Source organism: Melozone crissalis, unplaced genomic scaffold (assembly GCF_028551555.1).
Source record: "Melozone crissalis strain CALT ecotype California unplaced genomic scaffold, PUWL_Pcris_2 ptg000014l_1, whole genome shotgun sequence".
In the NCBI taxonomy this organism is placed as follows: domain Eukaryota; kingdom Metazoa; phylum Chordata; class Aves; order Passeriformes; family Passerellidae; genus Melozone; species Melozone crissalis.
In genome coordinates this window covers 5,936,287-5,951,401 of record NW_026535792.1, presented here as the reverse complement: position 1 = coordinate 5,951,401, position 15,115 = coordinate 5,936,287, and the positions used below count along the sequence as shown (strand labels likewise).

Here is a 15,115-nt window from a genome sequence, read left to right as displayed (position 1 = left end):
CATCCCAGGGATCGGGCTCGGCCCCACGGTCGCAAGATGGCGGCGGAGGGGCGGTCACGAAATGGCGGCGGCGGCGCCTGAGGGCGCGCGGGTGCTGCCCCCTGCCCGCCTCCCGGCCCACAGCCGCGATCCCGGGATTTGTCCGGCCGGGTGCGGGACGGGCCGCGCTCCCTCCGGCCATCCCCACATGGTAACCCCTGGGGAGCCGGATGGAAATGTACATGTGCACATGCTTGCTTTGGGTTGTTTTTTTTTTTTTTTTTTTTTTTTTTTTTTTTTGGTATTTTTTTTTTTTAATTTTTCTTTGTTTTTTTTCTCCCTTGAATCATGAAATCTGAGCAAAGCCTTTCATGTGCTTTGTCACGTTTGTACAGAAGTAGAAAAAAAATTAAAAATTTGTTTAATTCCTCTGCAAAGTTTTCCTGACTCTTCTTTCATTAGTGTTATACTTAAGTGAATCTTTAAATATCACAAACACCTCCGGCTGCCAGTGGAAAGCTGACTGGGAAAAGGATGCAACTTGTTCCAAAATTTTGTGGCATCATCATTTTGTTTTTATTTGTGGCAGTGGGGTTTGAATGCTGTCTTGCCAGTGCATGTGTGTTAAGGTGTCCTGAGATTTCAGTTTGGTATTTTGGATCTTAAAATAAAAAATATATATGTTGGGAGTGATTGGGCAAAGGTATTTTAATATTTTGGCCACCTAAAATAGTTTGGCCTCTCATTGTTTTGTTGAGGAGCTTTTATTTAAGGGGATACTCTGAGTGTTAGCCCATTTTTATATAAAGATACAAAAAAAAAAGAAAAAAAAGCGGGGGAACTACGCCTACTTAGTGTTCTGCTCTCCCATTATTGGCTTGAGAAATGCAGCCTGCACAGCACTGGTGTAATCCTTTAAAGAGAAGCTGCCCCAGCCACAAGCCCATATAAGCTTCTTTCTTCTCTGTTGCTGAATTAATTATTTTTGCAAAAAACATAACATTTAGGATCATTCATGGTGTTATGGGCATAGTGTTTTTGATACTGGCCTCTTCCAGAAAGCGGATATCAGTTTTATTTGGAACCACTGGCCACACAGGGATGCAGTGGAGAGCCGTGCTGGAACAACTGCTCATCTTTAATGTAGCAGGATGGTCTGTGGATGCTGCAGCCCCTGCTGTGCCTTTCTCTGCCTCGCTCCAAGACTCCCAGACCCTCCCAGGAGAACCTGTGCTGCTGGTACTGCTGATGCTTCTCCTCACCTACCTCCACTGCCTTTGTTCCAGTGATGAGCAGGAGATCCTGGACAGGGATTTTTGGGGCTGCACTCTCACCTGTGTTCACTGCCAGTCCTGGGAAAGTATTCTCTCTGCTGCAGAATGCCAGTGTGGGATGTACACACAGGGTCCACACTTGCATTCAGGCTTTTCCAAACCTGTTGTTGTGGCTCAGGATGTGTCTCAGGTTTGCTCCCTGCGTATTTCACAGCTGTGTCAGTGCAGTTAAAATGTAACCTCTTCTTTCTCTACCATTAGTCACTCGGCATCCGAAGAAGCCTCTGGCTCTGACTCTGCAAGCCAGTCTGAAAGTGAGCAGGGCAGCGAGTCAAACAGCAGCTCCGAGTCCTCTGAGAGTCAGTCTGAATCCGAAAGTGAATCAACGGGTTCCAAATCCCAGCAGACCCCTCCTGAAACCAAAGAAAAACCAGCCTCTAAGAAGGAAAGGATAGCAGATGTTAAAAAGGTATTGCCCCTGCTGCTCTCCACGGACACATTACTCCTGTCCCCACCACGGAAGGTCAGGCAGCAGGACCTCAGTGAAGCTGTGCCCAGATTCCTGGCCACTTTGCACATGGACCAAACAGCCTGTGACCTCCAGTGTCCGCAGGGGCTGTTTGGGCTGTGTGCTGGAGCCCTGCTGCTGTTACCTGGAGAGCAGGAGCTGCTGTGTTTGTGGAACAACCCCTGGGGCACCAAGTAGATGGTGGCAGGGCTGACTGGTGCCAATGAGGGGCAGGTGCCTGTCATCAGTACATGATCCTGTCATTTCATCCTCTCCCTCTGTCTTTCCACTCCTCTGTTCTGTCTCTCCTCAGAAGCAGTAAAGCCTTCCCCGTGTGATAAATACGCAGGAAGAAGGTTTGAAGTTTGTCTAGGGTTTGAAGTTTGAACCACTTTGGGTTTTTACATCACTCTTCCTCTCAAAAAAACATAGGAGAAAAAAAAAAAGAACTTCTATTATTTATTAAGTCCAGAACAGGACAGTGCTTCTTTGTTGTGTTTTTTTTGTTTTGTTTTTTTTTCCCCCCAGCTCCTCCCCTCAAATAGTCAGGTTTTCCCTCCACCTACTGTCCAGCAGGAAAGGGAATTGTGGGTGTTACTGCTCATGGTGTCCCTCTGCACACCCCAGGGCAGAAGGGTGTGCAGGGGGATACCATGAGCAGTATCCCTCAGGTACCTGCTTTACCCTGAGAGATGGAGGCACCTGACGAACACAGGGCAGTGTGAGGTGAGAAAGAGGAGCCCAAATACCATTTGGAGACAAGAACTCAGTGAACTGAGTTCACTTGGAAGGAGAAAAGTCTGGTTAGGTCAGCTTTGTTTGTTTGTTTGTGGTGTGTAACCATCCTGTTGTTCTTAGCCGTGGGTTGCACTGGGCACAGCTTGCTCCTCAGAGTGAGTTTTATGGAGAAAGGTGCTGTGTGTGTAAAGGATAAGGAGGAAGGGCAGTGCTTCCAGCCTGTGCTCCCCACGGACCTGCCAGGAAGAAATAAAGGATTTTGTTACCACCTTCTCCCTCCCCAAAGCTCCAGGCTGCTGGCTCAGGTAGTGGTTAAATCCTCCAGTGTTTAGACTGGCAAGGGAGCATGAGTTTATAAGGCAGTTGTGGTAACACCATATTAAAATCTGTGGTCTATTGTTGATAAGTGGACACCAAAGGAAGTCTTCTCTCCCTCTGAAGAATTCTAAGAGCATATCCCTAACAATAAATGTTAACATTATCCTGTGAGGAAGTGCATCCATACCCAGGGTGATAATTAGCACGGGTGAAACATGAAAAGGTCAGGACACCCTTTAATAAGAAAGCCTCTCCCTTCCTTAATTTCTCTGTTAATGGGTGTCTTCCTTAGCTAGGTCTAACCTAGGCATGTTGATACATCTTCCCCTTGAATAACCAATGCAATTAATTATTATTGTTTATTTGGTATTTGCCTAGATACACCCATAAAGGCGAGGTTAATCTGTGCTATTAAGATTTGTCATGGAAGTTGCTCCCACATTCAAAACCCATGCCATTTAATAGATGAAAAAACAAGTTCTTCAAATGGTTTGGGGAGGGAGCATTAAATTTGAATTTGAGAGTTTATTCTTTCATGAGAATGTACCTCAGTGCTTGCATGCCCAACAGATACACATTGTCACAGTCTGTCCCTTATCCCATTACTGCTTTAACAGAGGCAGAAAAATTGCGGGGCTGCAGCCTCATATCCATCACACTCTCAATCCCATCACAGCATAGTTCGATTTCCTTTTCCTGCCAGTGGCATGCAGCGGTATTTGAGAATTGGAAGGAAAGAGAAGCAGAAGAAAATTAATGATATAGAGAATTAAGAGCTCTGCTGAGGGAGAGAGGAATTGCTGGTGTAGGAATTAGAGGGGCATGGTGGTGGTTTGTGTCTGCCCTATAACTCTTGTGTCCTGTGTCACCAACACAGCTCTGCATTCATCCCCCTCAGGGCATCCTTTTTTGTGTCCCCTTCTCCTGCCCATCCACAAGAACAATTGCATGCTCTTATACTCAGTGTATTGAACTGGTGAGGGCCTCGTTTTACAGCAAAGAGCACAACCATTGCCAGCAGTCACCTCTGCGCATCCATGTGTCCTGCACTGCCAAACCACATTCCCATCAGTGCATTCAGGAGAGGAACCAGCAGCCACTGCCTTGCCTTGCCAAATGACAGGGTATCTTGCTCCATTTGCCATCCAGGCTGGGCCACAGAATTCACCTTTGAAGCTGCAGCTGGCCGTGTCTCCAGGCTGGTGGTGGGGCTTTCCACAGGAAAGGAATTGTGTTGGAAGCTGTTAGTGACAGAGAGTTGCCCTGCTGAGTTGTTAGGTCTGTCCATTCCACATCCAAGGTGTTGCCTCCATTCCTTTGGCACCAGTGCTGCAGAGGGCTGGTTACCTCAACACTCTGTCCTTCAGCCTGTGTGAGCTGGAGAGTGATTTGTGTCTCAGTGGAAAGATGGACCACTGTAAAGATAACACAGAGATAACACATGCCGCTTTAGAAAGGTGTCAAATATCCCAAAAGAATAATAATAATCTTTCCAGCCAGTTTTTTACTGGTTGCTAATTCCCTAATGGTTTTTGGTTGATTTTTTTTTAAGCCACCATCAAGCTTCTCTAAAATGTCAAAAATAATTGGGGTGAAGCAGGCCTTCTGATGGTCTGTTTATTTTGCAGATGTGGGAAGAATATCCTGATGTTTATGGGGTTAGGAGGTCAAACCGAAGCAGACAAGAACCGTCACGATTTAATATAAAAGATGAGGTAAGGAAAAAAAAAAGGATGAGGGATTACTGAACATATAAAACCAACCAAGCACAAAGAGGAAAGGGAGGTCTCAACTGCATTGCCTTGTAAACACTGAGTCCCAGTTTGGTGCATGGATGTTGGATCTCACAGATCCTGCAGCTGGATCCTTGGCCTGAGACCTCTGGAGTGAGCTGGACGCTGCCTGGGCTGACATCTGCATGCACTGATCTGATTGCTGCAGTGGGGCATAATGCAAGTCTGCTCTGCTGTAGGAATATCCTGGAGAGGAGTCTGTGTAATTAAAAAAACAGAATGAGACCAAAATGCAACACAAATCCAACCAGGAATAAAAGAAAGTTCCCAGAAACACCTCATAGCAACAAAACAGTCATTATTGCCCGTCCTGGAATGGATCCCACTAATAAATGCATTTGTGTGTGTGCAGCTTTATGACCCATCACTTTTCTTTGGTTGAACACTGGGGAGTCTTTTATGCTTCAGCTGAAGGTGACAGTGGTCAGAGCCTGGCAGCCAAACCTTCCAATTGTTCCTGTTTCAGAACACTGTTGGGTTTTTTCTGAAGATGCAGAAATCGGGTTCCGCCTTCATTTACATCTGACAGGTTTTCTACATGGAGCATTTCACCTGCAGGTCTGCAGGAAGGTCGAGTAGCTATAGCACAGGGGAAGGAGAAGCAGAGAGAGGCATCTGTGGGGAGCTTGGGGCTGGGCATCTGGAGGTAAACAGCAGACTTTGAGCAGAGCAGGGGCCCAGTGGTGCTGTGTGACTCAGGCTGTGCTTTGCCACCAAGATGTGTTCGGATGCTCTAGAGGTGACACGTAGGTCTCCAGCTCCTTGCTCTGGTGTGTTATTGCTGAGCCTTGGTGGCACCCCAGTGCCACCAGCTGCCCCCCAGACTCCTGTGCTGGCTGTCCCGCAGAGCAGAGCTCAGGAGGGGGCTCAGGGTGCTCCATTGACGTAGCTTTTGTTTTCCTTTTCAAGTTGGCAGAGGCTGGGCCCCTCTGTGCGATGCCCCGGCATGCACTGTGCCAGCAACCTCACACCCACCCCTGAGTTCCGCTCACCCCCTCTTAGGGGCCCAGGTAAGTCCCTTCTTTTTTTGTTTTACAATATTAAGTGGTTTTGCAAATGTTGTTTTCTTTTTCAATACCTTTATTTCCTACTACTTAAGGTAAAATTAAAAAAAAATAGAAATCTGAGATGTGAAAACTTTGCTATACCACAAAATATTGTAAAAAACAAAAAAAAAAATTCCCAAAGGTCCTTCAAATGACCCTCATCACTGCAACTTCTGTGAAACAGCTGAAATTAAAAAAAATTGGAGCATGCCCTCACCCCTCTCTCCCCAGAGCAACACTGTCTGGTCCCCACAGGGCAGCTCCCATCTGCAGCAGTCTGTTGGAGGGTGTGACCTGTCAGGAGCACAGTGCTGGGGCCTCGCAGAGAGCAGGAGGAGATGGAAAGCCTTGCTTTTGGAAGACACCAAGAGAGAGGAGATAGCATAGTTCAAGCTTGTGTGGTGCTGAGCACTCCTTGCTGCTGCTGGAGGGGGCAGAAACCCAAGGCACATCTGAAGATGCTTTTTGCCTTCACAGGGTTAATCCTGTCTCCAGTGACCTGCACCTCTTGCTTGCTGCTTGGGACTTCCAGCACAGTGTGTGGGGGCTTGTAATTGCCCTCTTCTTTAATGCTTCTCAAAGAGCATGGTGCAGGCAGTGTGTGAGGCTCAGAGACCAGAGCAAGGGTGGATGAACTATCCCCTGTGCTGCCCTGTGATTCACCTGCACAGAGGTGGAGGTGATTCAGGTTTTGGGGCCCTGCTCAATCACTGTGTCCTCTGAGAGCAGCACTCTGGGTAGGGTTATTTGTGTGTTAGACATGGTTACCTTCTGAGGATTTCTGGGTTCCTTGTGCAGGTGTCTGAGGGGTGATCAGGGAGGGTGATAACTCGTGATCAATATCCAGGCATCGTTTGAGCCACTGGGGAAGCGAAAGTGCAGCTTTGCATAGGAGCACAGATCTGCTCAGAAGCCCAGAGCTGTCTCCAGGAACAAGAGAAGGTGTGAGTTTTTTAGTAAAAACACTACTTCCCCAGGCATTTTCTTTGCAGTTCACAAATCAGCTTCAGGTTGCAGCCAGGGGATGTGAGGTGTGCAGGACCAGGTGCCTTTCAGAGTATTTAAATTCAATTGGGGGAGATTTAGGTTAGATATATATAGGAAATTCTGCCCTGTGAGGGTGGTGAGACTCTGACACAGGGTGCCCACTTCCACATTTCTGAAAGTGTCCAAGGCCAGGTTGGATGGGGCTCTGAGCAACCTGATCAAGTGGAAGGTGTCCCTGCCCATGGTGGGAGTTGGAACTGAATGACCTTTAAGATCCCTTCCAACTCAAATCTTTTTATCATTCCATGATTCTGTGATTATGGGCTGGTTGAGAAATCAATGTGCCCCAACCAGACACAGTCTTTTTACTATAAAAAGAATAGTTTCAGATTGAAATTGGTGACAAATGTCAGCGTATCTTTTTCTGTCAGAGAGAGGCCAGAAGTCACGCACCAGTGTGTTCTAAAAATACAGCTGGTTTTCTTATTGGAAAAAAATCTGCTCGTTTGCATTTTGGTCAATGCTTTGCCTCATGTATTTGCTGAAAATTCAAACACTACTGGTCTCACTGGGAAAGAAGCTCAGCAGACATAAAACTAACCTGGTTAGCTTAGATTCTCTAGCTTTTCTTCTTCCAGTTTGGCCTCTGTTAAGCCTGCAATGAGCAAATTCTCACTTTTACTTTAGTTTAAAATACTTTTGGCTCTGTTTAAGCAAGTCATTATCTTTCCTAGTATGAGCTCCAGAGGCTCACCTGGACCTCCTCTCCAATGGCCTGGAATTTCCATTTCTCCCAGCTTGGGCTAGTGGCAAGGACACTCCTGGATAATTTATAGGAGCAGAACTTTGAATTGCTCTGTGTTGTTCTGCTTGGTGCTGCATGCAAACATCATTATGTTTGTTCAGTGTTGCTCCATGGCAAAATACAGTGCAATTAATCTGGTAAAAGTGTGTGCACTTTATGTGCTGGGAAAGAATTGATGGGAGGAGTCAGTGAGGCATGGAGAGGGAAGGCTGATCCCTTCAGCTGGAGATGAGGAAATGGTAAGAGGCCAGATCCTAGTCCAGTGGTGCAGGAATAAGTTGGGCACATTTTGATAAGGGGGAGCAGGTTTGTCTTTCCCCTTGGCCACAGCAGCAGCACCCAGCAGGGCAGCACTGGCACTTGGGCTCTGGAGCAAGCAGTGTGACCCCAGCATCTTGTGCTGGGCTGACAAAAACCCCACTGGGACTGGGGATGGACTTTGCCAGTCTAGCTTGTGTCATTCGGGGAGGTGACATTACAAAAATTCAAGTTGCAATGTGATTTCCCAACCAGTGTGTTCTGGTGCTGGTGGTGGGCAGACAGAGCCTCAGTGGCATGCTCTGTACCTGGCATAGCCTGGCTCTCTGGCTGTCCTCTGTGCTTTTAAACAAGGAATTTACTCCATTCTGGGATGGGGAGGATGTGGGAGCACAAGGCAGGCAGATGACTCAAGCTGGGGACTGGCTGTGTCAGAGGAGATAGGGTTGGACTTGACACATCCAAAACAGACAATGCTGTCTTTGAAATATGTAAGAGAAGGTTTCTGAGTGCAGTCACAAGTTACATTTTTCAAGGTGGAAGAGGGGAGGAAAAGTCAAGTCATTTAGAGGTAATCACCAGCTTTGTAGAGACAAGTGACAGAGCAGGGGGAGAGTCCAGACATTAGAAATGAGAAACTTGGAAAATGGCATTTTGGCACAACAGTGGAGTTAATTTCAAAGAGCTAAAGGTTGTATTTGGTTTTCTCCCAGTGTGATCTCTGACGCAGAGCTGAAGAGAAATCCACCTCTCTTTACCTGTGGCTTGCCAAAAGACAGCAAAAGTAAACGTGCCCTCAGGGGCAGCTGTTAAAACCATGCCCAGTGATTCGAGTGGAAAAGCTTCAGAAAGTGGATAAGAGATTAAAAGAGAAAAGGAAAACAGGACTTTTAAATTTTGTGTATCAAAACTGAAACCTGTGGAATGCTTGGCTTGTGTTGCAAGGGTGGGTAGGGCTCTCCATGGTGTTTGCCAGGCACTTGCTTCATGGCTGGTAAATGAGACAGGGATTTCATGCAGGGCTGTGAAACAGGTGGATGAACACGTGTTTGTAGTAAGATATTGTGCAAAAGCTGTTATTGTGCCACATGCAACTCTGACACCACATCCAGGAAAGCTCGTGGTCAGACGTGGCATCCAGTATTTTAGTGAATACACTGATGCAAGTGAGGCAGAAGTTTCTGTGAGTGGAAGGAATGCTGGAAAATGGGAATGAAGGGTGCGTGTTACAGCTCACACCATTCCTCAATGTGTGCACAGCTGTGTGAGCTCTGTCCAGGAGGGCAGTGGGGCTGTCAGGGGATGCAAACTGTGCTACCCATAGTGATGGACAGACAGTGCCTGGAGCCAAAGCTGAATACTGTGGCAAAAAGCAGCCAGAAGTGGAAGATTTCCAGTATGTGTGTGGAACAAGTAATCTTGGAGGCTACTTCTGTCATTTTAATACTTCTTTAGAAATCTCACGTGGGTTTCTTCAGTTTTGTCCCTGCCTATTTGTGTTTTCTGGGGGAGGCTAAGGAGAAGTCACGTTATCTGGGTGGTGATCTGTTTTCATGGTTGACTAGTTTTTATGAAAATGGGGTTGTGTGCAACCAGCATAAAGAGATTATTTTAGCTATCCTGGTCTGTGGGAATTCGTGACGCCCACTTTTAGAATAGTACAGCAAGCAGTCAGAATAGCTCTAGATATATTTAGCTAAAGAGAATTCACTGGTGGAGACTGTAGAACTGGGAGGAAGGAAAGCAGCAGGACACAGCTCTGACACAGTGAGGTCCTTGGTGACTTGCTGTGGGAGAAAAAACCCAACAGCAAGAAAAGGATAATTCTGATGAGATTATTGCCTTTTTACAACATTTTTATTTCATTCCTTGTAGGAAGTTTGTGCAATGAAGGCAGAGATCACAATGCAGTTGTTGGGATAAATTCACCCGTGGGTTTGCAGTCCCTGGGGTGTTGCACACGCTGCGGGTCTGCCTGATGCCATGCTGTCTGTTGGGCACTGGGGGCTGGTGCTGGGGGATGGATGGCTCCTGAGCTCAGGCACTTCCAGATGGGTGATGTTGTGGCGCTCTCCAGGATTCCTGCAGGGTTTTCTTCTTCACACTGAGAGCAGAGCAGCAGGGCTGAGCAGCTGAGGTGGCTGTGCTGGGAGGCAGCTGCTCTGCACCAGTGTCCTTCAGGCTGCAGGGAAAGCACCCACCAGCACATGTTTCACTTGCATCCTTGAGGAGCCAGCCCACAGTGAAGCCTACAACTTGATTTTCTTTCTTTTCAATTAAAGGCAAGTAGCGAGTCTGAAAATGAGAGCCCAAAAAGAAGACGCCAGAAGCAGTTGAAAAGAAAGTAAGTTTCTAGGGAAAGGGTCTTGAGTGGTGATGCTTTGGTTTATTTCTCAGAACAGTAGTGCATTGGATTGTTTGATGGGAGTTGTCAACATGGTGAGCTTGTAAAATAAATATTTTAATAATACTTTGGATTACTTAAAATATTAAAATTCATTAAAATATGAATCTATATGTGGATGCAATTTCCAACCCTTGTTTGTACGTTCCTGCTGTGCCTGTGGTGGAATCTGAATGAGTCAGGTTCACTTTCTGTTGTCAGTCTTTCACTTTTCCATCAGATTACTGATTCTCCTTCAGAGACACTTAAAACAGTTTAATGCCTTCTCCTCCCACCTTTTTGATTAACTGAGAATAAAATACCAAATTATTATCTTCTTTTATCTTTTATAACCCCCTGTTAAAACAAAAGAACTTCCATAAAGAATGCTTTGGATGTCTAAGCACCATAACTTGAGTTCACTTGCAGTCATATTTTACTGCCTTTCCTATCTAATAAGTACCTTCTAGTTTTTCTATACACTAAAGTGGAGTAGGGAACTATGAGCTGCCTGATGGAGAAAATCTAAACAAAGACATCATCCTGCTTGCTTTCTCCTGCATCTTCTATTTTAAACCTTCATCAGTGCAGGAAGGAGGGTGATGAAGCACAGGGAGGACTGTGGTAGTATGGACCTCTCCTGGGCAAGGGCAGTGATCCTTGTGGAGCCTCCATGTATTCTTGGAGAGGCTCCTCCAAAAGTCATTTTGGAGCTGCAGCTTGTTCCTAGTTGCCCCCAGAGAATGTTTCTTTCCACCAATGTACAGTGTGACTTGGCTTCACACTTGGAAACTTGAATTGGCAGGAGAATTTCCATGGCCAGGAGCCTCGTTCCATTTTCTGGGCTCCAAGGAGCTCATGTAACTCTGCACATTGTGGCTCATGCTCTGTGACAGTGAGCACTTCTCTTCAGATCCTTCCAGCCCCTCTCAAAAAATGCAGAAGTAGAGGAAAAAATAATCATCAATCAAAGGCCTTGCCCACCCAGGTTTGAGCAGTACAGCTCTGCCACCAGCACGTGTGGTAAGAGCTGCTCTCACTCAGGGCAATTCTGCCACTGTGTGAGCAAAGCCCCAGGTGACTGAGATCCCCTCCTAAAAGCAGAGAATCACAACACAACATCCCCCCTGCACATCACTGAACAGCCAAGGATAGAATTTTGAACGTTTTTCCTGTAATTATGGACCTGATGGTTTGCTCAGCCACGTATTTGTGTAGAAATATTTTTGCCCTTCATGACCTACGTTTCTGACCACAGAATTAAATGGAAAAGAGAGGTGTCTGCTGGAGAAGAGGATGAAGATGGAGGGGAGCAAGGCACCAGTGGAGAGAGTGAGCCTGAGCCGAAGAAAATTAAAGCAAGAAGACCTGTCCAGAGGAGGTAAGGAATGGTTGGTTCAGTCTCTTTTTCTACCTGTGCTGTGTGGAGAGGAAATCCCTATTTGTCACTAATGAATTTTCCCTGCAATATTACCTTTGTTTGTGACCTAATAAATCCATGGCCTAGTTATTCCCTCATCTCCCCATCTCATGCTCCAGTGAGCACTGGAGTGGTTTTCATGATAGTTAGAGCAGATTAAATCCCTTAGGAGTCTAATATTTGAGATTAAGATTTGCTTCCCTAAAGACTTATTAAAGTGGATATTTACATAAACCATGCTGTATTATGGCTTTATCAACTCTTATTTTAGAACAGTGGCCAAAACTGGTGTTAAAAAGCCCCACAAAATCCAGCGTGGGAAGAGGAAGAAACCAGACTCGTCTGAAGATGACGACGATGACGAAGACGATGAGACCCCCAAGAGACAAACTCGGCGAAGAGCAGCCAAAAATGTCAGGTGTGAACAAGTGTGGGGTTGGTTTGGGGTGAGAGCTGACTGGGGAAGGGGCCCCTGACTCCTGTGGGGTCCTGCAGGGACCTGTGGCTGAGGTGTGGCTCTTTGGGCAGGTTCCTGCTGGGCACATCCAGGGTTGGTCTCATTTTGCTGTCTGTGAAAGAGGGAATGTTTACCAGTCCCTCCTTAGAGAAACATGAGGATGGTTGCATAATATTTCTAAAGCACTCTCAGATGAGATTGATAATGGCAAATGATAGATGAAAATGAGGAAAAGGGAGCAGCTGTGCTGGACTGGACCAATTGTCTGAGGGTAGCTGGGGACAGTGTGTTGAGCCAGGATGGAGTAAGCGTTTATCCATTCCCCCAATCTTCTCACCTTTCAGGCAGTCCCAATAAGGGACTTGCAAAGAGCCATCCACATGATATTTGGTGTTGGTTAAACATTCACCAAAGATGAGAAGTGCAGTCCCATGCAGCCTTTTGATGCTCTGCAACCTCCATAGAATAATCTTTCCCTCAGTAGTGGAGACCTTCTGTGTTATGGCCTTGCTTCTGCTGCAGGGATTGTTCCACCTTATGAATCACTTGATGTTGGCCATAATCAGAAAAGCCATCTGGGCAAGATAGAGGATTAGTCTGGTAAAGTGCAGCTGTCTGAGTGTCCTGGGGAAAAATACTGAATACTTAAGACGTGTGCTGAACATGCACTGAAGCACAGCATAAATGCTGGAGAAGCTGCTCCAGTCTGAGCCATTCTCTGTGTTGGTGGGCTTGGAAGAGTCAAAGGTTTTATATCAGTTTGGTTTTGATCTTACTCAGCTACAAAGAGGATGATGATTTTGAGACGGATTCTGATGACCTGATAGAGATGACTGGGGAAGGAGCTGATGAACAGCAAGACAACAGTGAAACTATTGAGAAAGTCTTGGACATCAGGCTTGGAAAAAAGGGAGGTGCGTGGCTCTGGAAGAAGCCTTTATTTCTCTTGAACCGGTGCAATGCTTTTGCAGCTTTAAAGTGGGGCAAAGGTTGTTTCAGTGCTTTTTGTCTTTTCCTCTATGCCTCTTAGTTACATCTTGTAATATGTAATAGCTTCTGTAACATATAATATTTAAAATCCTAAAATCTCTATAGTTTATGTGCTCAGCAGTTTTCATTTAGCCTGCACACATTTTAAAGATGCAGCCATTGTTCTGCAATTCCTGCTTTTCTCTGCTTTGAAATATAAAACAGATCTAAGAGAGTCAGTTTTCATAGTCCCATTGACAAAGCCATAATGAAAATAAAGCCAATGTTTTCTTCTCAAAGCCTTACAAAAGTGTTTTTTTGTAAAACTGAATGGTTGTGAACACTTTCAAGAGGCCTTTGAATTATACTTAAAGAAAAGCTGCTTGTGACAGATTTAAAAATATTCTGTTGTACGGAGAACTTTGGTGTGCCTGCCTTCTAGGTTTGCAGGATCTTTTGGGTGTTCTTGGTGCTCCCACAAAAGATGTATTAGAAGGGTAATGCAGCTGATGCCCAGTGGTGGGTCAGGAGGGTGCCAAGTGCAGGCTGGTGTCTCTTGCAGCCATCGGAGCTTCCACCACCGTGTACGTGACCGAGGCCAACGGGAACCCCAGCGCCGACTTCGACCCCGAGAAGGACGAGGGGGAGGTCCAGTACCTCATCAAGTGGAAGGGCTGGTCCTACATCCACAGCACGTGGGAGAGCGAGGAGTCCCTGCAGCAGCAGAAAGTGAAGGGCCTCAAAAAGCTGGAGAACTTCAAGAAAAAAGAGGAGGAGATCAAGCAATGGTAGGCTTCGCTTCAAGCAGTGATTCTGCCTTGGGCAAGTTGTGTTTAGCCTGAGGTTTGAGGAGTCATGACTGAAAATGTTTGATTTATTCTTACAAAGTGTGTTTCATGTGCAGTCTGGTCTCTCTTTGCCTGCTGAGGAACATCCCCCCACACAGAAATGATATTTGTGGTGTGGATGGCTGGAAAATGGAGAGGACAAGACCTGAAATCCACACTATTGCCACTTCCTAGCCTTAAGAATTGGGAAGGCTGATAACAAATAATGGGTGCACAGACTCACCTGGCCCAGGAGGTGCTGTGAGGGCTTGCAGCCTTTTTAACCCTTGTTAATTATGGACTTCTCTGTGTGCAAGAATTTGCATCAGGTCATGTCCAGCTTCCCCAGGAACTATAAGGGGAGCCACAGTGCCTTTCCAAAGTGCTAAAGCTGGAGTAGCAGCTTCCATCTCCATTTGATTCCTGTTTTGAGATTAATTTCTTGCATCAGAATAAGGCAGCATTTAACAGGGAGACAGTCTGAACATCTATGACATTTGCTTCTCAGCAATAATTTACAATTTTAGGAAATTTAAGAAACATGTCATGTAACAGTAATTTGCCCCTGTGACTTGTCTGAATGACAGAACCATACAGGAAAGTATATTTTCTATATGCAACATCCATGAGCACTATGACAGAAGCATTATAGTGTTTTGTTTTGAATTATTTTGCATCTAGGTTGGGCAAGGTATCACCTGAAGATGTGGAATATTTCAACTGCCAACAAGAGCTGGCTTCAGAGCTAAACAAACAGTATCAAATAGTGGAGAGGGTAATAGGTAAGTGGAGCCAAGGCTTTGGTAAAGGGGTGAAATAGGAATGGGAACTTCATTCCATGTGACAGCAGAATGAGTGTGCAGCTCTCTCTTCTTCCCTGTCCAGTATCCCTGAAGAAAGCCCCATGGTCTTTACTGTAATTCATTGTGTGAAATTTAGGAATTTGGACAGTAGAAATCCAGGTTTACAGATTTGTTTTTGTGCTTGCAAACAAGCAATACAAATCAGGGACTTTCCTTGCCTGGAGTATGGGATGACACACTAGTTTCCAACAGGTTGCTGAAATTGTTGCTGCTGAATTTCTTTGTCTCCAGCCTTTTGGATGCAGGATGTTTGTTTCCAAAGCAGCAGCACGGGCCTGGCTTTTGTGAGGTCTCTTTTCTGTGGTGTGGTTGAGGATGTGGTTAGGCTGCAAGGCAGCTCAGGGGCGAGATTTTCATGATTAATTAATAAAAATAAAACCAGAACTTACTGAGCACTTTAGTAATATCACAGCGATGTCAGTCAGAGGTGCCAATGCCCAGTTGCTTTGGGAATTGGCTTGGAGAGCTGTGTAAGCTATTTCCAGTACAA

The 15,115-nt window shown here is 45.9% G+C and overlaps 1 protein-coding gene across 4 annotated transcripts in view; it reads left to right on the top strand.

Annotated features, from left to right (window-relative positions):
* Positions 1-15,115, top strand: part of CHD2 (chromodomain helicase DNA binding protein 2) — an 83,916-nt gene that overhangs the window by 42,555 nt on the left and 26,246 nt on the right. For all 4 annotated transcript variants that reach the window (XM_054272967.1, XM_054272964.1, XM_054272966.1 and 1 more), the window contains 8 exons: positions 1,515-1,722; positions 4,446-4,532; positions 9,989-10,050; positions 11,348-11,470; positions 11,781-11,927; positions 12,747-12,880; positions 13,498-13,723; positions 14,444-14,544. In XM_054272967.1, the coding sequence (XP_054128942.1) occupies positions 1,515-1,722; positions 4,446-4,532; positions 9,989-10,050; positions 11,348-11,470; positions 11,781-11,927; positions 12,747-12,880; positions 13,498-13,723; positions 14,444-14,544 (1,088 nt within the window). The remainder of the gene's footprint in view (positions 1-1,514; positions 1,723-4,445; positions 4,533-9,988; positions 10,051-11,347; positions 11,471-11,780; positions 11,928-12,746; positions 12,881-13,497; positions 13,724-14,443; positions 14,545-15,115) is intronic.